The sequence below is a fragment of the Passer domesticus genome, chromosome Z (genome assembly GCF_036417665.1).
Source record: "Passer domesticus isolate bPasDom1 chromosome Z, bPasDom1.hap1, whole genome shotgun sequence".
Lineage (NCBI taxonomy): Eukaryota > Metazoa > Chordata > Aves > Passeriformes > Passeridae > Passer > Passer domesticus.
Window position 1 is genome coordinate 7,565,494 of NC_087512.1, and position 18,594 is coordinate 7,584,087.

At 39.5% G+C, this 18,594-nt stretch overlaps 1 protein-coding gene across 5 annotated transcripts in view; it reads right to left on the minus strand.

Moving 5' to 3' along the window:
* Positions 1 to 18,594, minus strand: part of KIAA1328 (KIAA1328 ortholog) — a 172,622-nt gene that overhangs the window by 40,818 nt on the left and 113,210 nt on the right. For 3 of the 5 annotated variants that reach the window (XM_064402671.1, XM_064402674.1, XM_064402675.1), the window contains exons 7-8: positions 16,852 to 17,537; positions 13,915 to 14,010 (exon numbers count right to left, since the gene is read on the minus strand). In XM_064402671.1, coding sequence (XP_064258741.1) covers positions 13,915 to 14,010; positions 16,852 to 17,537 — 782 coding nt within the window. The remainder of the gene's footprint in view (positions 1 to 13,914; positions 14,011 to 16,851; positions 17,538 to 18,594) is intronic. The other 2 variants (XM_064402673.1, XM_064402672.1) reach the window with 2 other exon arrangements.

Genomic DNA, 18,594 nt, shown 5'->3' on the forward strand with positions numbered 1-18,594 from the left:
CACCAGGCTTCCTCTCTTCCCTGCTCCATACCCAGCGTTCAGCTGACTGGGTTCCCAGTCTTCGATCCCAGATTTGGATGCTCACCTTCCACTGAACTCTGACCTTTCCATGCGTTCTTCAGTGCGGATCAGCGGCATTCAGAGAACAAGACTATGTTGTAGCTACTCAGAATCCCGAAACGCAAGGCAATTCATGCCTCTGCTATGCATGTTCAACAGATGGCTGCCTTAATGGTACCCTACTGCACTCTGCTGAGGCAAGGGCTTGCAAGTTTAAACGTTATCAAACTAACAGATTGCCGTGGTAGGTTAGCTCCAAAAGCAAACATGTTGGAATGTTATTTTCCTGTTCTGTAATTTCTGTTTTAAAAATAAAATAATTAACAGTTCATGTGTGCAATCTGCTGCAATTATATCAGGCCAAGAATGCATAACACTTAATGATGCAAAACTGGTGATAAGTAGACAACCCAAGCAATACGTTTTTGTAGCTGGAACCTGAATTGCCATTTCAGACGCAGTTTGACAAACAGGCTGAAAATTGCTTCCTCCCCTGCCACTTTGGCTGGGAGTGTTTTCCAGCCAGATCAGTTTCCAGAGTCAGTTCAGTATAAAGCAGCAGCACTACAAGCACCGGGACAAAAGAGAAGATGCCAGGATCTTCTTTTCAGTAGGGATCCAAATTTAGATCAGTTCACATCAAGCTTGTTATTGAACAGCACTTTTGAAAACCACCTGTTCCAAAGTGGGGCTGCTTGGGAGGTTGTTTGTCTGCATAGTAAATAAAAAAATATTTCTGGGGAGAAAGGAAGCATTGTAGACTTTGGACGTGTGGATCTGAAAACAAATGGCAGTGGTCTGCAGAACAATCACAACTTTTCCAGTCCCCTCAAGTGGAGCTGAGGAGAAACACGTCAGAACGTACAAACCAGCACAGCAGCACACAGGAAAGAGAAGGGAGATTGATCTACTTGCTACTGCTTTGTGCAGGGTACACAAATCCAGAGGGCAGCTGATCAGAGCTGAAGGGAGGTAAGAGAGATGCAGGTGAGGAGGAGAAGCACAGTGCGAACCTCATCCCTGAATGCCATCACCTTTCCTTTCCTAAAAAATGCTTTTTTACCTTAGCATTTTTTCCTCCCTTTAAGAAGCAGGAAAAAGTTCTATTCTAATACAGTTCTTGAAGACCATATTCAAGCCCAGAGTGAGATTTCATGGGCCAATTATGAAATCTGGCATTTTGAGGCTTATGTTAGATGCATCAGCATGTTAATGGCACTGCTGGGATCCAGTGAATGTCAATAAGAAACAGCTGCTTTCCTTTCTTGAGAGCATGTGCATTTAAAGCTTTGAGATCAGAGAATAGTTTGGGTTAGAAGGAGGCTTTTAAAGGTCCCATGGTCCAATCACCCTGCAACAAGCAGGGACATCTTCAATTAGAACAGATTGCTCAGAGCCTCTCCAAAGTGACCCTGAATGTTTCCAGGGCTAGGGCATCCACCACCACTCTGGGCAACCTGTACCACTGTTTCACCACTCTCACAGTGAGACGTTTCTTCATCATATCTAACTTAAATCTGCCCATAAAGATGAAAAGCATGGCCACGTGTCCTCTAGTTACAGACCCTGTTTCAAAGTCTATCTCTATCTTTCTTAAAAGACCACTTTAGCCATTGAAAAGGTGAAGTCAGGTTTTGCCATCACCTCTCCTCCAGCTCTCTTTAGCACCACACCCATCTCCCTTCTCACGTAATTTTTAGGCAAAAGGCAGGAAGGCCTTTTGGATAGGGACAGGTAGGGAAACACTTCAACAGTCAGTGAGAGTTCTGGAACTGAAATATAAATATTATCAAATCTGCTTGTAATAAAAGGATTTTTCATCACAGAAAATAGACAGTGATTGCCTACAATCTACATGTTATTATGCAGACAATATATTGCTGAGCTGTCATGCAGAGATTTCATCTCTTACAGCACTCTTCAGGCTCAATGCCCTTGAATCCAGTAATGCCCATGGCTGTGTCAGGTTTCTCTGCTGTTTTTTTGGGTTTTTTTCCCCCTGTTGAGCTCCCTCTCTCGAATCTACTGCATTTAATTTATTTTTCTCTCATCTTACAGGAGATACACTTGTACCTATGCTAAATTTTTTTCTCAAAGTTGTACCAGGGAACAGCAATCTCAAGCTGTACCAGGGTACAGCAATCCACAGCACAGCTTCCCCAGACCGCTCTTTCAGGGACCAGTTCCTTCCCCATTCCCTTAGTAGCTGGTGCTCAGATATTTAATTCCACCAGCAAGAATTGAGGCCACATATGCTCTTAATTAGCAATGACCTATTAGATCATACCAGCCATAGGTGAAACCCTAGCCCCACTGAATCAATCAGAATACTGTCTTTATTTTCAATGAAGTCAGGACTTCACTTAATTTACATGGTTAGAGGTCCATTTGTAGCAAGTATTAAGCTAAATTTAACCTAGAATTACATTCATGCCTTCCCTTTGAAGCCCTCTCCTTCCTCTGTTTAAATTCACTACATTTCAACTCCCTACCAGCACCTTTCCAACATATCTGAGTTTCCCTAATAAACAGCAAAATTACAGCTGTGATTACTTTTCTATCTTTTCTGAATTTGAAGAAAATTCTAGCATAAAGGTTTTCAGACAGTCACAGAGAAATGGCCACAGGAAACAGACCGGTCAAGCTGTAGCAGGGCAAAATTCTGTGACTGTTTGCTTGGCCTTTCTTACAGAGCAGAGCAGAGCAGAGCAGCTGTCGTTCCAGCAAACTCTGCTGTCAGCCTTCACAAAAGGAAGTCATGTAAATGTCAAGTCACAAGTACAAAAACAATCCTTCCAAACAGTGTCTATATATCTGAAAAGCCTGCCTGGCTGTCACCAGTCAAAGCACCACGAGGAATGATGAAAACCCTGTTTAGGACAAAGTTTTTGAACTAAATCTAAACTTTTTCAGTACATCAGGCAGCATCACTCTCTCCCTCAGAAGGAGAATCACATGCTCTTCCGCAAAGTGAATGCCAGTCTTAGTGCCTTACCCAGCATCAGTAGTGTCTGGCTGAGAGCCAGCCCCAATCATAAGATACCCATCGAAATGCCATATGCAAGCTATCTTCTGAACAAACATGCCCCAAATTGGATTGTAATTTGGTTGTGATAAAGGCATAGAAGAACAACACATCATCTCTACTTGGCACACTCAGAGCAAAGGCTTCACAGTGGATGTGAAAACAGGCTGTGGCAGAGATGGGTGTGGGTGTACAGGTACATAAGCACTCTCTCCTCTACATAAGTTTCTAGACAGGCTGATAGGTGTTGATAACAGCAGCTTTCAGTAAATGAGCAGCAATTGCAAAAGCCCTTTTTCTGATCATGATCACATCATGGAGCAATCATTTGCTATGGGTAACTGACAATACAGTACAGGAGGAACACACTAAGGGTTGAACAGCAGATACAGAGTTTTCAGTATGCCTACTAGTAAGATATTCTGAAGAAAATTCCTAATTAGAGAAAAGATACTTAAGATTGCATTTTTCTGTACAGGTATTAAGAGTTACATGTGCACGGAAAATATGGAGTTTTGGAGGATCAGAACAGTTGAAAAAACACACAGCAACTACAGTTGCATCTGTTCATTGACAAAGCTGCACTTGATTGATGCTAAGTTTCAAAGTTCAAGATACGAGTAGGATACATTTTCACACCTGATTTCTAAGTGAGGAAATGAAGGAACAAAATTTCAGATTTCTCACTGATAGAAATGAAAATTAATAACCACTAAACTGGGCAAACAGACATAACTCTAGCAATATTGAGGTGACTTTCTGGGTCACTGACAGCTCCTCCAATATCAGGGAGCATGTCGCAGGGAAGGTCTCTTAAATGCATCAAATTCCATAATAAACACAATTAGAGTTTTTAAGCTGTCTATTCTTCTGAGACTGCAGAATCTGATTTCTCTAACCAGGAACCATTACCACAGAAAACAACACAGAAGCACCCTTGCAGGACCCATATTTTTCCATGACATTCCTATCCTCTTATTTTAATCACCTCTATCTGTAACACAGGATGATTGAATCAAGCATGATAAGCATAGGTTACCACAGGTTTTTAGGGTTATAGTCTGCTAGTGTCAAAGTCTTACAAATCTTGGGACTATTGAATCTGGAAGCTGCAGTGTTTTACTTATTCCAAAAAGCCGTTTGCCTCCTCTGCCAAATACAAACCTGACATGGGTTTCAATTTTTGATAAAAACAATCAAGTTAGAATTTTGCCAGGTCTGTAACTACAAGCATACATGGCATCCTAAATATTCTCATACTACAGGATCTTTTGAAATGGTGCCATACACTATCCCAGATCAGGGAGAAACACCCTTCCTGATGCATCTTCACACTTCATTGGCCTTTTTTCCATTATTAAATCACATCTGTGGGACATGGTCACTCTATGATTAAAGAGTATATTAATGATTTACCACTACACTAGTACTCATCCATATTATATTGCTTAGTAAAATGAAAACACTGAGATTGTTTATTGATCTGCTTTTAAAAAAATTCTATAGCCTGAAAAGAAGCAAATAGAGAAGTTCAGACTTTGGACTTTACTCTGATTAGTAGATTACCATGCCCAACAGATGCAGATTTGACAAGATAGCTCCTGGTAAAGATTTAAAATAACAATTTTAGCCACTTCAGTTGCCTTAAATTCACTGAAGTTACATATTTCACAGGGCATGTTTGATGGCTAGTGACTGTAAAATCAAGTATTTATTGCAAGAGCAATACAGACTTAGATGCCTAAATAATAGCATACAACTATAAAAACCATGGCCCTGGGCCCCACAGAAAAAGCAACATACTAAAGATTTCCCTTCAGTGCATATATTTTATGTGAATTTGACAGCACCACCAAATACTGACTCAACCAGGATGTTTAGGGAACAGATTTAACACATTTTTGCACTTGTATTTAGAAAATATTCAGATATAATACAACTGAAACCAGACGGAAACCACTGCCTCACTGAAAGCAGTTACCACTGAGATATGTATTGGCATTGCTCTGATATCCACTATCAAGGGGACGAACAAAGGAAAGAGATCTTGGGACAAGGCTGTTTGTCATGAAGCTCTGGGCTGACAGTTCCCAGCCTCTGGAAACCCTTTTGGTCCAGACACAGGTGATTTTTGCCACCACTATTGATTTTTGGGTAAGAAAGTCTACCTTTGCAGGCGCTTGTCACAGCTTGGTGGAAACATCTGTCCAGAGCAGATGCCATCAGTGCTGCTCTGACACTGTGACGTGGGTTCAGGGGTTTGCATTATTTGGGCTGCCAAACCATTTCAGCCTACTGAGTCTACAGCTGCTATATAAAGTTAGTCCATCTCTCAGAGACATGGTTTGCTCAAAAAGGATGCAAAGATGTAAATGGAGATTAAGGAAACACAGAGATAAAAAGAGAAGAAGGATTAAATATGCATTGATCAAACAGGAGGGCATGTACTTATACAAAGAGGTGAAGTCTGGCACTATTGATAGAAGACTGAAGACACTTGCAAATTGTTTTGTTTCAAACTTTTGTACATGCTAGAAGCCTCACAGAAGTGTTTCCATAAAGAAGAGCTGATGACTTATTACCACAGTGGAGTTCTAATGCTTTTCTCTTCAGATCACCAATGAAATCTTTTGAGTATGGTTTAGATTTTAGGTGGCTTTACTAGGCAGAGATCATCTTTGTGATCAGTGTGAAGAAACACATTAGTTTGAACCTCACCAAATTGGATTGAGGGCAGGGAGGGAAAAAGAGCACTCTTAAAAAACTGAGGATGAAATAAGGAAGGAAAAGATAAAATGTAAAACAAGAAAGATATTGTCAGAACACACAGATGGAGGCAGAAGTCACCATGACATGACCTAGTGGTTCCAGAAGACAGAAAGAAATAGGGAATGTAGTAGCAGCAAATGGCTGAAAGTTAATCCAACACACAAAAATACTCCAAGTGCCACATAACTGACGGAGTAAAGAAGAGGTGGTGGCAGAGAAAATAAAATAAGAAACAGCTTTATGACTTTTAACAGACAACTGGCCCCTGAAGGTGAGTTTAAAAGAAGCAAAGCAGACAAGACCTGAAGAAGCAGCCAAGATGCCCATTTGGAAAACTTATTTTGACACAGTTGAATGAATACTGAGCAGTTAAAGAAGACTTTAAAGTAGTCAAGGTGCAAGAAGAAGGACTAAAGAAAGGGGTAGTTCTAACTGTTGACACAGCAAAAGGATATTTTGTCAGCCAAGGAGAAGGAAACTGCAATAGCTGTCAGCAACCCAGGTGCATGCAGAGAAGGAGAGTGATCTTGAGGTTATAAATCTGAGTGGCAGGGAGGATGTGGCATTATCAAAATCAGAAGTGAAGAGAGATTCAGAAGAAAAAGTAAGGAGTTCTGTTTTGGCCAGATTAGGAATGATCTGAAGGCAAAACAACTGGGATTATATGTCAGGGAGGCAGTCAGATACGCAAGACTAGATGGAACAGAGCAGAAGGTTTAAGAGTTATTGGCAGGGAGATGATAGCCAAATCCGTGTAACAGGATGTTGTCATCCAGTGGGTATAGAAATCTCCAGTCAAATCAAGGAGTGACTAAATCCCTTCTCTGCCACCTCACAGAGGTTCCTACCTAGTTTCAAACAAAATTATCTAAAATAGTGCTGCAAAAACATGCATAAAAAAACCTGACTTTCCATAAAATCTAAAGATCATACTGTTTCTAAAACTAGGGCAACCACTAAATGAAAGTTAACCCGAACAATAACTTTAGCTAAACTTCAGGTCACATGCATTTAATATAATGAGATGAGGAATATGAAAAGGCCATTCATAATGGAATTCATCGAGTTAGGAATGCCATGCTTAGCTGCCTTATAACATATAATTAATGATCCTATAAAAATCCAGCAGTACGAACTCTCCTGGCTGCCCGCAGAACTGTTCTTTATGCTGGGTAGGGCAAGCAAGCATCTGCTTCCACAAATACTGCCCTTTGAGAAGCTCAAAAGCTTTTTTCCCCTGTTCCATCAGGGACCACAGTGCCATTTCCATGACACGCTGCGCTTTGAACCATTACCCAAATCAGACTATAGCATTTGGCAACCCACTACACATCTGTCACGATAGACTGGTTAGTGGTCAAATGTTAAAGAAAAAGTCATTAACTCTCTTCCATTGCTTCTAATACCCCACCTTCCTCCAGATTATTTATAATCCCCACTAAGCCCACCCTCTGTTTATAGTCTTCTAACACAACACTGAAATACATACTGCCTGGAGATCTGTGTTGTCTTATACCACTCCCAACCATTTGGTACAACAAAAGATGTTCTCTCTCCATCAAAAGGCCTGACCCCTCCTGAAGCATTGATGCTCGAATTCAAGGTTAAAGGATTAAGGCCTGAAGCACTGGGTACCAGAGGAAATGAAGCCAAATATCGAAAGAAACACAAAAATCAATCCTCCTCACTGCAGGAGCAGTGTGAAGAACAAATCAGCTGGGCTGAATCTAAAATTTTCTCTGCGTGGCTCTCAAAAATTAGCACTTTTATAAATATAATGGGTAGTCTGCAAAGCCTCAGCACCTGTGCAAAGCCACAGAGTCCAACTCAATATATCAGTATGGTCTGGGAAGTTTTATGCCAGAATAATTCAGTGGCAAATACACAAAGTCCACTTCAGAGAGAGCAAGAGCTGAGAAGTGAGTGAGAGCACCTCTGTTGTTATCTTTATATGTAGTCTGCGAATCTGCAAGTGGCAGAACCTAACATTTACTAAAGTTTGCCTTTTGCTTTAATTCTCTGACTGCTGAAGTGCAGCCAAGGTCACAGGAGGGGTGGGGGAGTGGGTTTTAGCTTAGTGTAGCTGTGATCATGGGCAGAACAGCAGGGTACAGAGGATTTCTTGCTTAACTTTGTAATACCAATAGCTTTTGTTCTTAGTCCTGCCCCATCAGTTCTGATATAAGCTTTAAATGGCATAAAAGTTGTGTGGGTGGGTTTAAAATTTCCTGATTCAATACTACCTTCCAGGACATTTGTTTTCTGAGGTTTTTCTTAACTTTTCCAACTGATAAATTTCTGGGACATACAAATGTCTAGATTAAACAAAATATTCTCCTCATCCAAGATTATACATAAAAATAAAAAGTAACAAAACAGTATGTCTGAAAAAGTAATCCACTCCAATTTATAAAAATAGGATTCAGGTTTTCAAAATTCAATTCAGGCAGTAAACTAACAGTGTCTACATTTTCCCATAAAGGAGGCATCTGCAAATGACTTGCAAAAATGTCTCTCACTGTCTGCAAGTGTTGGCACGGAACAAACTCCTTCAGGAGATGCATGCATTTCACATATTTTAACTCAAAGAAAAAATTCTCCAAGCATTTTCAGTTTTGATGTGGTATATTACCAAACCAAATCCATGCAGAACACTGGCAGCAAACACAAGTTTTGTGAAAATACCAAAATACTTGTTTTTTAACAAGCCTGTTTTCACCAACTGCCCTCCTAAGCTTAGCAGTGTTTCTAATGCCTGAGTGTCTGTGCTCCTTGAAGACCTCACCTACAGGCTGAGTGCATCTGCCTATGGAAACCACTTATGGCATTTCCTGCTTACATCTTACACTTCCAGTCACTCAGTAGGCTTCCTGCTCAAGGTTACTTTGGACTGCAATGGGAATGATGTAATACTGCTGTGTGCAGCAGACGTGATCATGAGAACAGAATCAGCATAATTCAGGTAAATGTTAGATAGGCAGCTTGAAATCACTGTTGCAGTTGAAAGTAAACCTGAAAATTAGATTAGTGAAGGAACCAGGTCAGCAGAAATGAACTCCACTCTCTCCAGTCCGATAAGGATCACTGCCTACCCTAACAAAAAAACCCCAACTTTAAATGCATGCATAGGTATATGTAAAAAATTGACACACACTCCCCTTTATGCTTTTAGTAACCACATCAGAACAAAAACCTTCACCCTGTACAAGAAAACCTACTACCTTCAGTGTCTGCACGTGGCACTAATGAAGCAGAAATGTGTGTCTAACTCTGACTGTACTCTCCCATACGTCACAGCAGACTCCAGCAGCCATCTGTTGGAAGGATGCTGAGCCTATATATAGCCAGACACCACCACGAGAGAAAGAAAAACTCGTATCTGCACCTAATTCAGCGTGTGCATTATTGGCAGATCTGCAAGCACCGTTTTTTTTTTTACCGGCCAAACAAGTGTTCGCTCCACAAATATCCTATCTAAAAATGATACAAACTTCAATGTAAAATTATCTGGAACAAGAAAGTAACTTGGTTGTTAAAAGGAGCACTAACAGGTGGGAAAGCAGCTTCCAGATACACAGATTTTATGGGCCATTTGCAAGCACAGTTGATTTCATCCCAATTTAATGTGCCAGTCTGCCAAAACAGCAAATAGAAAAAAAACCAAAAATCCCAACAAACTATATACAGTACATTTCTAAAAGTTGGCCAAGTCCTATATAGATATACCTCAAGAGACGAAGGACAACTCAGAGATGACCTGAAACCTGGGAGTCTTGGACAATGAGCCAGTAGCAGCCCTGGTGAGAATTTCTCCTGCAGGGGCTCAGGACATGGACATACTTCAGGACCTGGGAGGTGGCATGCTGGAATGAAAAACTGAAAAGAAAACTCCTCATAGGAAACCAAATGGGTGCTACCATTGTTTTCCAATTCCCTTCTCCTCAAAAACAGGAGTAATGGGGCCAGCAAAAGTCAGGCCAGCAGTAGCAGAGCCATTTGATTGCATGTGATTTTTATTTAATATTTAAATTATCTGGAAGGAGGAACCGAGTGAACAAATCTGGATATGCCTGGGACAGCAGGGGGAGCTGCGAGTCTGCGTTCCTCTGCAGGTCTATTTAATTGCATTGAATATTTGGACAAAAGCACACAAGTGTGCTTCCACATCACCACAGAAAGATGCCTGCATGTCTAACAAGGCTCAGAAAAGAGAGTTCATAACAAAGCATTAAACAAGGAGCAAGAGATAATTGTCACCTTCTCTCACTAGATAATAAAAATAGTTGCATCATAAACATAAAAAATGTTTTAAAAGACCCCTGACAGCACTCCCTCCTGGAAATATCACCATAGCAATGAGCATCCAAGTACAGGGGAAGTAGCGCTGAATCCTGTGTTTGATATTTTGGAGTAACTAAAAATACAAACCAGCAAAAATACACATGGTGATATAGAATGAGGCACACAAACATAAAGAGCCTTCAATGAAACTAAAGGTGGCAAATTCCACCTGAAAATTTTTAATACACCAAGAAAAAAATCCTTTCACCAGGCTGCATGCATTGAACGAGTGCCTGCAGATAACTGTAAACACATCTGATAGCTGCTGTATCCAACAATTCCGATTTAGAACATTTTGCACCGGTGTGTGTAGAGGCTCAGTGGCAGAATTGTGTGAAATCCAAGGCAAAGATGCCTGTTAGAGAGGAGGCAATAAAGAGCCACACTTGCAGAGCCTTACAGGAAACCTAAGACTCGGAAAAGCAGGGAATCTTGAATGTTAAGATTTAGGCACACAGCAGCACTCTGGGGAGGGGTGCTTGCAAAGCGAAAAACTGCGTCTCCTCAAGCTGGTGCCATTAAATACATCTTATTTCCATGCCATTCAGATCAAAGTTAAGATTAAACGAAGGAGGGAAGAGTTTTAAAATTCCTTTCCCAGATGCAGATGTCAGGAGCACACACAAAAGCAGGTGCTGGGTGTATTGATCCTACTGAATACGCATGGAGTGGGTACTTGAGCATGTACCAAGCATCTGTGTCTGGGAGATGGAAAGCACTTTGTAAAAGGCTGTTTTATGCTAAACAAATGCATCAGGTTATGTTTTTATTTTGAATATTTTAAAGCATCTTGCAATTGGGGCAGACTTGAAAAGAAATTATACAGACAACTTACCATTAATTGCACAAGCTACCATCTCCATAGCTGCAAATTGTCTGTGGGCTCACTTAGGAGCACTCCAAGCTGCTGAAAACCATCCTCAATAAAACCTGCTCTGACTGCTGCACCTTAGAGAAATGGAGATCCCGAATCTGAAGGCAGTTCAGGTCCCAAATGCTGGCCCAGCTGCAGCTAGGCAAAGGGACAGGCACATTTCTTCTCAACATCAGGGAAGGGACAAATCCAACACTGCAAATTCCTACCAGAATAGGTATCCAAACAGGCTGAGATGGACAATGCTTGCTGACAATAACAACAAAAATACCTTAATAGCACATGTAGAAAACAAAACAGGCACCCTTTGAAAATCTGGCTATAGCTTGAAGTGGCCCCTGAGATCAAAGTTTTCATTTTCACTAACAGACTATGAGGAAACTCTGTATCAGAAATCAGACTCTGCACTGTATTTGCTTGTGGAATCTTTTTTGCTCTCTTCAATGAGGGAAAAAATTAATCCCTACAGGAGATGACAAGATGCCTTTTAAACTACATACCTCACTTCTGACTACAATTACCTTTCAATAGTCTGGCACAGCTGCATACTCCTATTTGCCTTTTTTTTTTTTTCATTAAGGGTTCCTCTATTATTTGTACCCATCCTATAGCATTTATGCCTGGCAGTGATGCACATTCCCTTGTCTACAATTCTTCCTACAGATAGTAGAGGATAAATTGCAATTAGATTTTTGTAATTGTAGATAATTAACTCAAAATGAGCTGTTAATTATATGAAAAAACTAATGTTTTTTTCAGTTCTTGATTATATTATTTATTTTACTTCTCACTCGAGCAAGTTTCCTACTTTAAAGGTATTTCACCATTTCCTTTAAAACACCAGGATATTTTTAAAGTAAGTTTTGCTTATTTGAAGACTGAAATCAAGTTCTATGCTGTGAGATTTGCTGGAAGACCTCTCATGTATGAACTGGAAGTCAGAGAGGGCTGATTTTCCATTACTGTTCAGTTGGCATTTGCTGTAACAAGAACTGTTTGATAGGTCAGTTAAAAAGCAAACACCACCACCATAAAAAAAGAGCCTCACATCATAACACAAAAAAAAAAAAAAAAAAAAACCAAAAAAAAAAAAAAACCAACAAAAAAACCAAAACAAAACACAACCCACACAAAAGACTAAAAAATAAAAAGGCAGGTAAAAAAAAACACCAAAAGAGACAGTAAAAAAAATGTATGTCTACAAGCTCTTCCTCCTTTCTAAGACATGGCCACACACTTACACACTCTCCCTCTCTGCACTGAAGAAAACAGCACTTACATATTCAAATGCATAAAAGAGATAAATGGACTTGTCTTCTATGGCCTCTTTAAGCCTTACATTAGAGTAAATTATTTAGGGACCATTCATCTGGTAACCTTTGCAAAACTGAAGATTGCATATAAGAAGAAAAACTTCCAAGTGTTTTGCTGCCAAACTTTGTAACCAGCTGGCATGGCACCTTGAGACTGCTCAAACACACAATAACTTTGAAAAATGACAGTAAATTAAACCAGGGGAATGAAGATAGGGTGGGGAACCTTTTGAAATCTGGGACTCTCATTTTGTTAACAGCACAGGTTTTCTTCATTTTCCCTGTTAGAATATGTAGATATTTGTAGGTTTTTGGTAAACTGTTGCCAAGAAGCTTTGCAGATGTTCTAGGTTACATATCTCCTCCAAGGGGCTTAATGCTGCTGCATCTTAAACATGTCATGACTCTCCATCTTTTTTGCTACAGTGATAACCCTTTGATCACTTCAGTTTGTGTGAAAATGAAAGAAACAAGCATCCGAATACAACAAAGATATGCCAGTAACTCACAGCAGCCAAACACCTGGTTAAGCAGCGAAGTATTCCAAGAAAACTAACAACTCCTGCTGTTCTGGAGAAAAAAAAGGCTTATCCTTTTCAGTGGAAAGAGATCTCAGAAAGAAAAATAAAATCAGTATAACAAATTTTAAAAATAAGAAAAAATAAGGTATTGGACTCTTAGTTTATAAATGAATTATCAGTTCTTCCAGTATTCTCAGAACAGAGAAGTTTATTACTTTGAGGTATTCTCTTGTTGCTAAAGAAGGAGTCATTCAAAGCACAGCTGCTCATCTTGTCCACCATTCTTTGGTCAAAAGAACACCTATAGTTACAGCACAGAACAAGAAGCTGCTACTTTCTGAGAAAAGGAGAAAACCTTGCCAGTTTTTATTTATTGCTTTATTAATAAGCCTGAATCTTTTTCCAGTGTCTACTTGAATGTGACAGGGTAGGACAGAAGGAAAGTACAATAGTGTACTGATTGAAGTTTTAAATAGCAAGCAGGATGGAGATAAAGAGCTAAATATTGGCTTAACTCTGCTTCCAGTTATTTCAGTGGTGGTTTGCTCTGATCACACTGAAGTAGAGGTGCAGTGAGAGGTATTTAAAAAATAAGTAACTGTTACCAACCATGGAAGACCTATCTGAGAGTTAAAGGATAATGTTTTACATCAGGTCCAAATAGAGACTAAAGAGATGTTCTGATCTTAATTTAAGAAGTAACAAGCAGCACCTAGAACAAAGAACTAAAACTAAGATTTTGTGAAAACTCCATTTTGCACTGGGCTAAGAGGTGGCACACAAAACCTGAAGCCTCTTCAGGAAGTCGCCTGAACTTTGAGTAATAACAGGTCAGCATAACTATTGAGTTGACTCATAAAACACAGCAGCCAGTGAATTTTACACTTCCTGAAGAAAAAAAGCTCTTAATCTGAAACAAACACATGAACAAATACACTTGGCAGGCAACAGCACACTGTCAAGAAGATATACTGACCCTGTGAAGCACTTAGAAGTGAAGAGAGAAATTACCTTAGCCCCATGCTGCTGCCATTCATCATCAGAGCAAGATCTCTGGATGTTTCAGCAATGGGCACATCTTCTGAGCCAGGTACATGGCCTCTAACCCTGGAAAAGACAAGTTGCTTCTGCAGCTGGTCAAATCACAACAGGAACTTGCCTCTAAAAGGTGACCTATGTGTTTGCAAACAGGGCACTTTTGCACATTAAATGCTTTAACAATTATCTTCACACTTTCAAATATACTTTTGTATATTTGAAATATACTTTCCAATACTTTTGTATTGGAAGTCTGGTTCAAGCCCAGTGCCTTTGCTTCTAAGGGTTACCACTGGGACAACCTTAGACAGTGCAACTCAGCTGAGTACTAGCATTTCAGCACCAGAAAGGAAAAACAACAGGGAAAAATTTGCACTTTTCATTACAGAAAAGCTTCTTTTACAGATTACAGCACCAGACATCAAAGGCATCCTGCATAAACTGCATAGAACAGAATTTGTACAAGATGATTGTGTGTCCTCAAACTATGGGCCCACATATGATGCTCTGCTCTTAACAGATCACTCCACCTTCTCCTTTCTCTCCAACAAAGACATAAAAGTCATGATAGAGGTATTTCTTTTTTATTTGACTAAAATTCCTGTTTCCAAGCTTTGCTTTTACTGGGCTGCTCCAGTGAGGTTTGAACCAGGAGGAGTCACTGAACTGCATATACACACCATTTCTGATAGCTGAGCAACCATTTCACACAGAGAATAGCTGCAAACTGAAAGTACTACTGTCACATGAGGCTAAGAAGAGAAATGTGGAAAATTAAAAGTAGTTATGATGCAGTGTGGCAGAAAAAAATTATCAACTCACACTTTAGCTAAAAGATTAGAAAAGTTTGTTGACAATAACTGCAAGTCGTCAAACCTGTTATTTGTCATTCAATGACAATGGACCTTAACCAGCAGTCCACCCAGGCAGAAGGACAGACAAAAATAAACACTATCTGGAAAATCATTTTTCTTGTATGGTTTTTTATGCTGTTATGATGTTCTAACTCAGTTAGAACCTCTTGACAATGAAGTAAAGGGTATTTGCGCTTAGCTAAACAAATTTTTATTGTTAGCAGTATATAAAATTACTCTGTTACCAAGTGCAAAATGAATTATATATTTGGAACTGAAACAGAACTGTGATGCCTAAGAGATTTACCTCTAAATATGAAACATTTAATTCTAAAGATACTGAAATATTTTTAAGAGAAAACACATTATATTCTAGTTGTTTTCTTAGAGAGAATATGGCAAATCTGACTTCACATGCACCTGTGAAAAGAGGTTACAAAAGTACAAAGTCCTCAGATTGGTCATATATAATTTTTTTTTCATAGAATTCTTTTTAGGTAACTAAAGCTCTGTAAACCATAAAGAGCTTTTTTCAGAAAAAAAAGTAACTACAATAGATATAATGGTACTAACAACCACATCATTACAGATATTTAAGGTACATTTTTTTCTGAACTTACGCCTCCAAACCTGAAAAATTTCCATTAGAAAAAAAAATGCACCAAAAACCTCACTTTGTATGTCCTTCATATCTACTTGTTTTTCATTAGAGGGATGCATGCATAGAATTAAGGTATTTGATGATTAAGAATCCATCTGTTCCTACTTAATTCTCACCTGAAGTCATAATCCTTTGTTAGCAACTTCAGTCATTTTCAACACACACATTTGTGATTTCCTCTAAGACAGGTACTTTTAAAGCCACATAAACACATTACTTTCAATGTAAACAACAATCCAAGAAGACCACCAAAAGACAATCTATATTACAGTACTCTCTTTTACAGTCTGAAAAGTAACCAGGGGGCTGAAATGAAGAAGGGAAAGTGATGTATTCCTCCATGGTGGTTTATAGTACACGGATGTAGGAAGTGGGTCATCTAATGCAGACTCTCATGGGGTGCTATTAGCAGCTGCCATATTAAAACAGTATAGAAATAGCCATCCCTCTGAAACACTCCTACCACCTCTTCCAAAAGACTGCAGATTTTTCTCTGTTGTTTTTCCTTTCTAATGCTGAAATGCTAGTACTCAGCTGAGCTGCAATGACTAATTTAACCTGCTTCCATTCACTGTTCTGCTCACTTTAATAACATCATACCAAAAAAACAGTTGTTCCCTCTTTCTCAAAGACTATTTAGATTGTCAGGAAAGTGTTACCTTCTGCAACAAACTCACAGGCCTTCATCTCACATTTCTATGGCTGCTCCATCTCCCTTCAAGTTTTAAGCATATAATGTGCCTCAGCCTTGGCATTCTCCCTTTTCACTAACACCACTGGAAAGAAAATGTCTTCACTACACTGCGGTCCCTTCCTGTTCCATAAATATATGTGGGAAAACCCCATATATTTTTATATATCCCATATATAAATATATATATACACATATATATATGTGCTTGTGTATATATATGTAATTGTCTTCATCTTTTCTTCCAGTCCCAACCTAGGAGGGTGCAGCACTTCAAAACTGACCTTTCCAAGGAAAGAAGAGAAAATGCCACATTTATGCCATCCACGCTCACACTGCTCTCTTGCCAAATGTCTGTATTCCTTTCAAGTGCCTGCAGTAAGATCAACCTCTCATTTTCTACTACTGCTTCTCTTTTCCAACCTAGTCTTTTAGCAGTGTTTTTCTTCTGCCTTTCTTTCTACCACATACTGTTTTCCTCTGCTGCTTTCCACAGCTGTCATGCTGCTTCCCAAAAGTATATGCTAACAAACTAAAGTCTCCTCTCCTCTACATCACTCTTGGAAATTGTGTCATAAGCCTTGCCTGTCTTGTTTTATTCTATTTATTGTTGCCTTCTTCTGTTCTCCCACTTAAATCAACTGTTGCCCATGTGCTTACTAGAAGTTTTAGAATTTTTTTTTAAATTTAAGTTTCAAAATCACCTGTTATAATCCATACGGGATTGGTGTAGTTGCTGTTGTTTTAGGAGCAATTTTGCTTCTTGCTTAGTCAATAAATGTTGGAGTCGTTCCTTTTCAATTTCCAGCTCCATTTTTTGAAGAAGCAGCTTCTGCCTTCTTTCTTCATACAATCTTTTAGCCATCTCTGTTTCCTTAGGGCCTGAGTCTGTGCTGTGATTCAGCCTAGAACCTCTACAGTGCCTGGAACGATCATAGGTCTTGTGAACTGTGCCCGAGTGTTTTCTAAGTAGCTGGCTGACACAGCACCGCTCTACCACACTCCCTGAGCTCCCCACATGCCTCCAGGCACAGCCATGACTCACTTGCTGAGGGCATTCGCTCTGAAATTTACTTGCTCTCCGGTCCATCTCCTCAGCTTGCTTTACATGGTGAGGGCTCCTCTGCTTGGCTGGGGAAACCACATTGTTGCACTTTCTGCGCAAGTCGTTTTCCATTGGATAGTCCTTCAGACACTCCTGAGGGTTGTAATGCATCTCAGTCCTGTAATCGTGGTTATTCCTGCAAGGCTGAGACAACACAACACGGGCTGGGCTTACATCCTTCAGTGCTCTACTGTTCTTATGAAGTGTCCAAGCTCCCCCAACACCCAAGTAGGAGCTGTCCAGCCCCAAAGAGTGCTGCTGGCACAAGCTCTTCTTACTGGATACCTGCAACAGGAGAAACAAAACCTGTAAATCACTAAAATTCATCTTTGTTCATCAATTTCGTTTGGTAAATGTGTTCTCTTCAAAACAGAGCTGCTGGTCCATGTTGATGGACATACAGCCAAACCCGAGAAAATGTTTACCAGAACACAGACACAAATGTGCTATCAAATCTGCATTTCATTCCATCTACACAAGTGTAATAAATGTAAAACTACTGTCTGCAGGATCCCCAGCATAAAATGAGTCACTTCAGAGTATCAAGTAGTTGTGAGCATCGAGGGTTATATAAAATCAACTTGAAGAGTGGCAAAAAACATTAAATGTTAAGGTTTGAAAATGTTTAATTTTGAATGCCGAGCCAAAAAATCCATTCAGCCACTATAAATACTCTTTGATTGGCTATTACACAGCAGGAGATTTGATGTAAAACATTTCACCTTGCACTGAATGGTATATTACTTACCGCTGGAAATTTGATGAGAGTTTTTGAAATATCTTTACAGAAACACAGATAAAAACCAACTACTTTCTGTAAAAAATGGTTGTACATCAAAAGCTGTCATTTAAATACAAAACATGTTTAAATACAGCTATAAATGTAAGTGATTTTTCAATTAAGCTGGGCAAGTGATTATAGTCTGATAAAACTCTGAAGAAAACAAGCAACTGTAATTCACATTTGTCAACCCAGTACAAGCAAACTCTAGTGGTTTTGTTATAGTCATGCATATTATGCAATAGACATCACAATCCTAGTTACATCCTGGAGTATCTTTGCACTAAGGCTCATCTAGGCAGTTAAGAATTTGAGCTTTTATGGACATTACAACAGCAGTGTATCAGGCACACACATTTCTTTTGCTACAATTGCGCATTAATTTCAATAACAAACTGAATTTAAGCTCCTCCAGCCTTTGGGACCTTCCACAAAGATATGGGACTTTTTAATTACAGAAGCCAGATTTGTTAAAGATAGCAAAACTGCTGCAGTGTAGGTGGTTTAGCAGGGAAATCTGGAATCCACTGATGAAAAAAAAAGGCATTTTTTGCCCTCTGG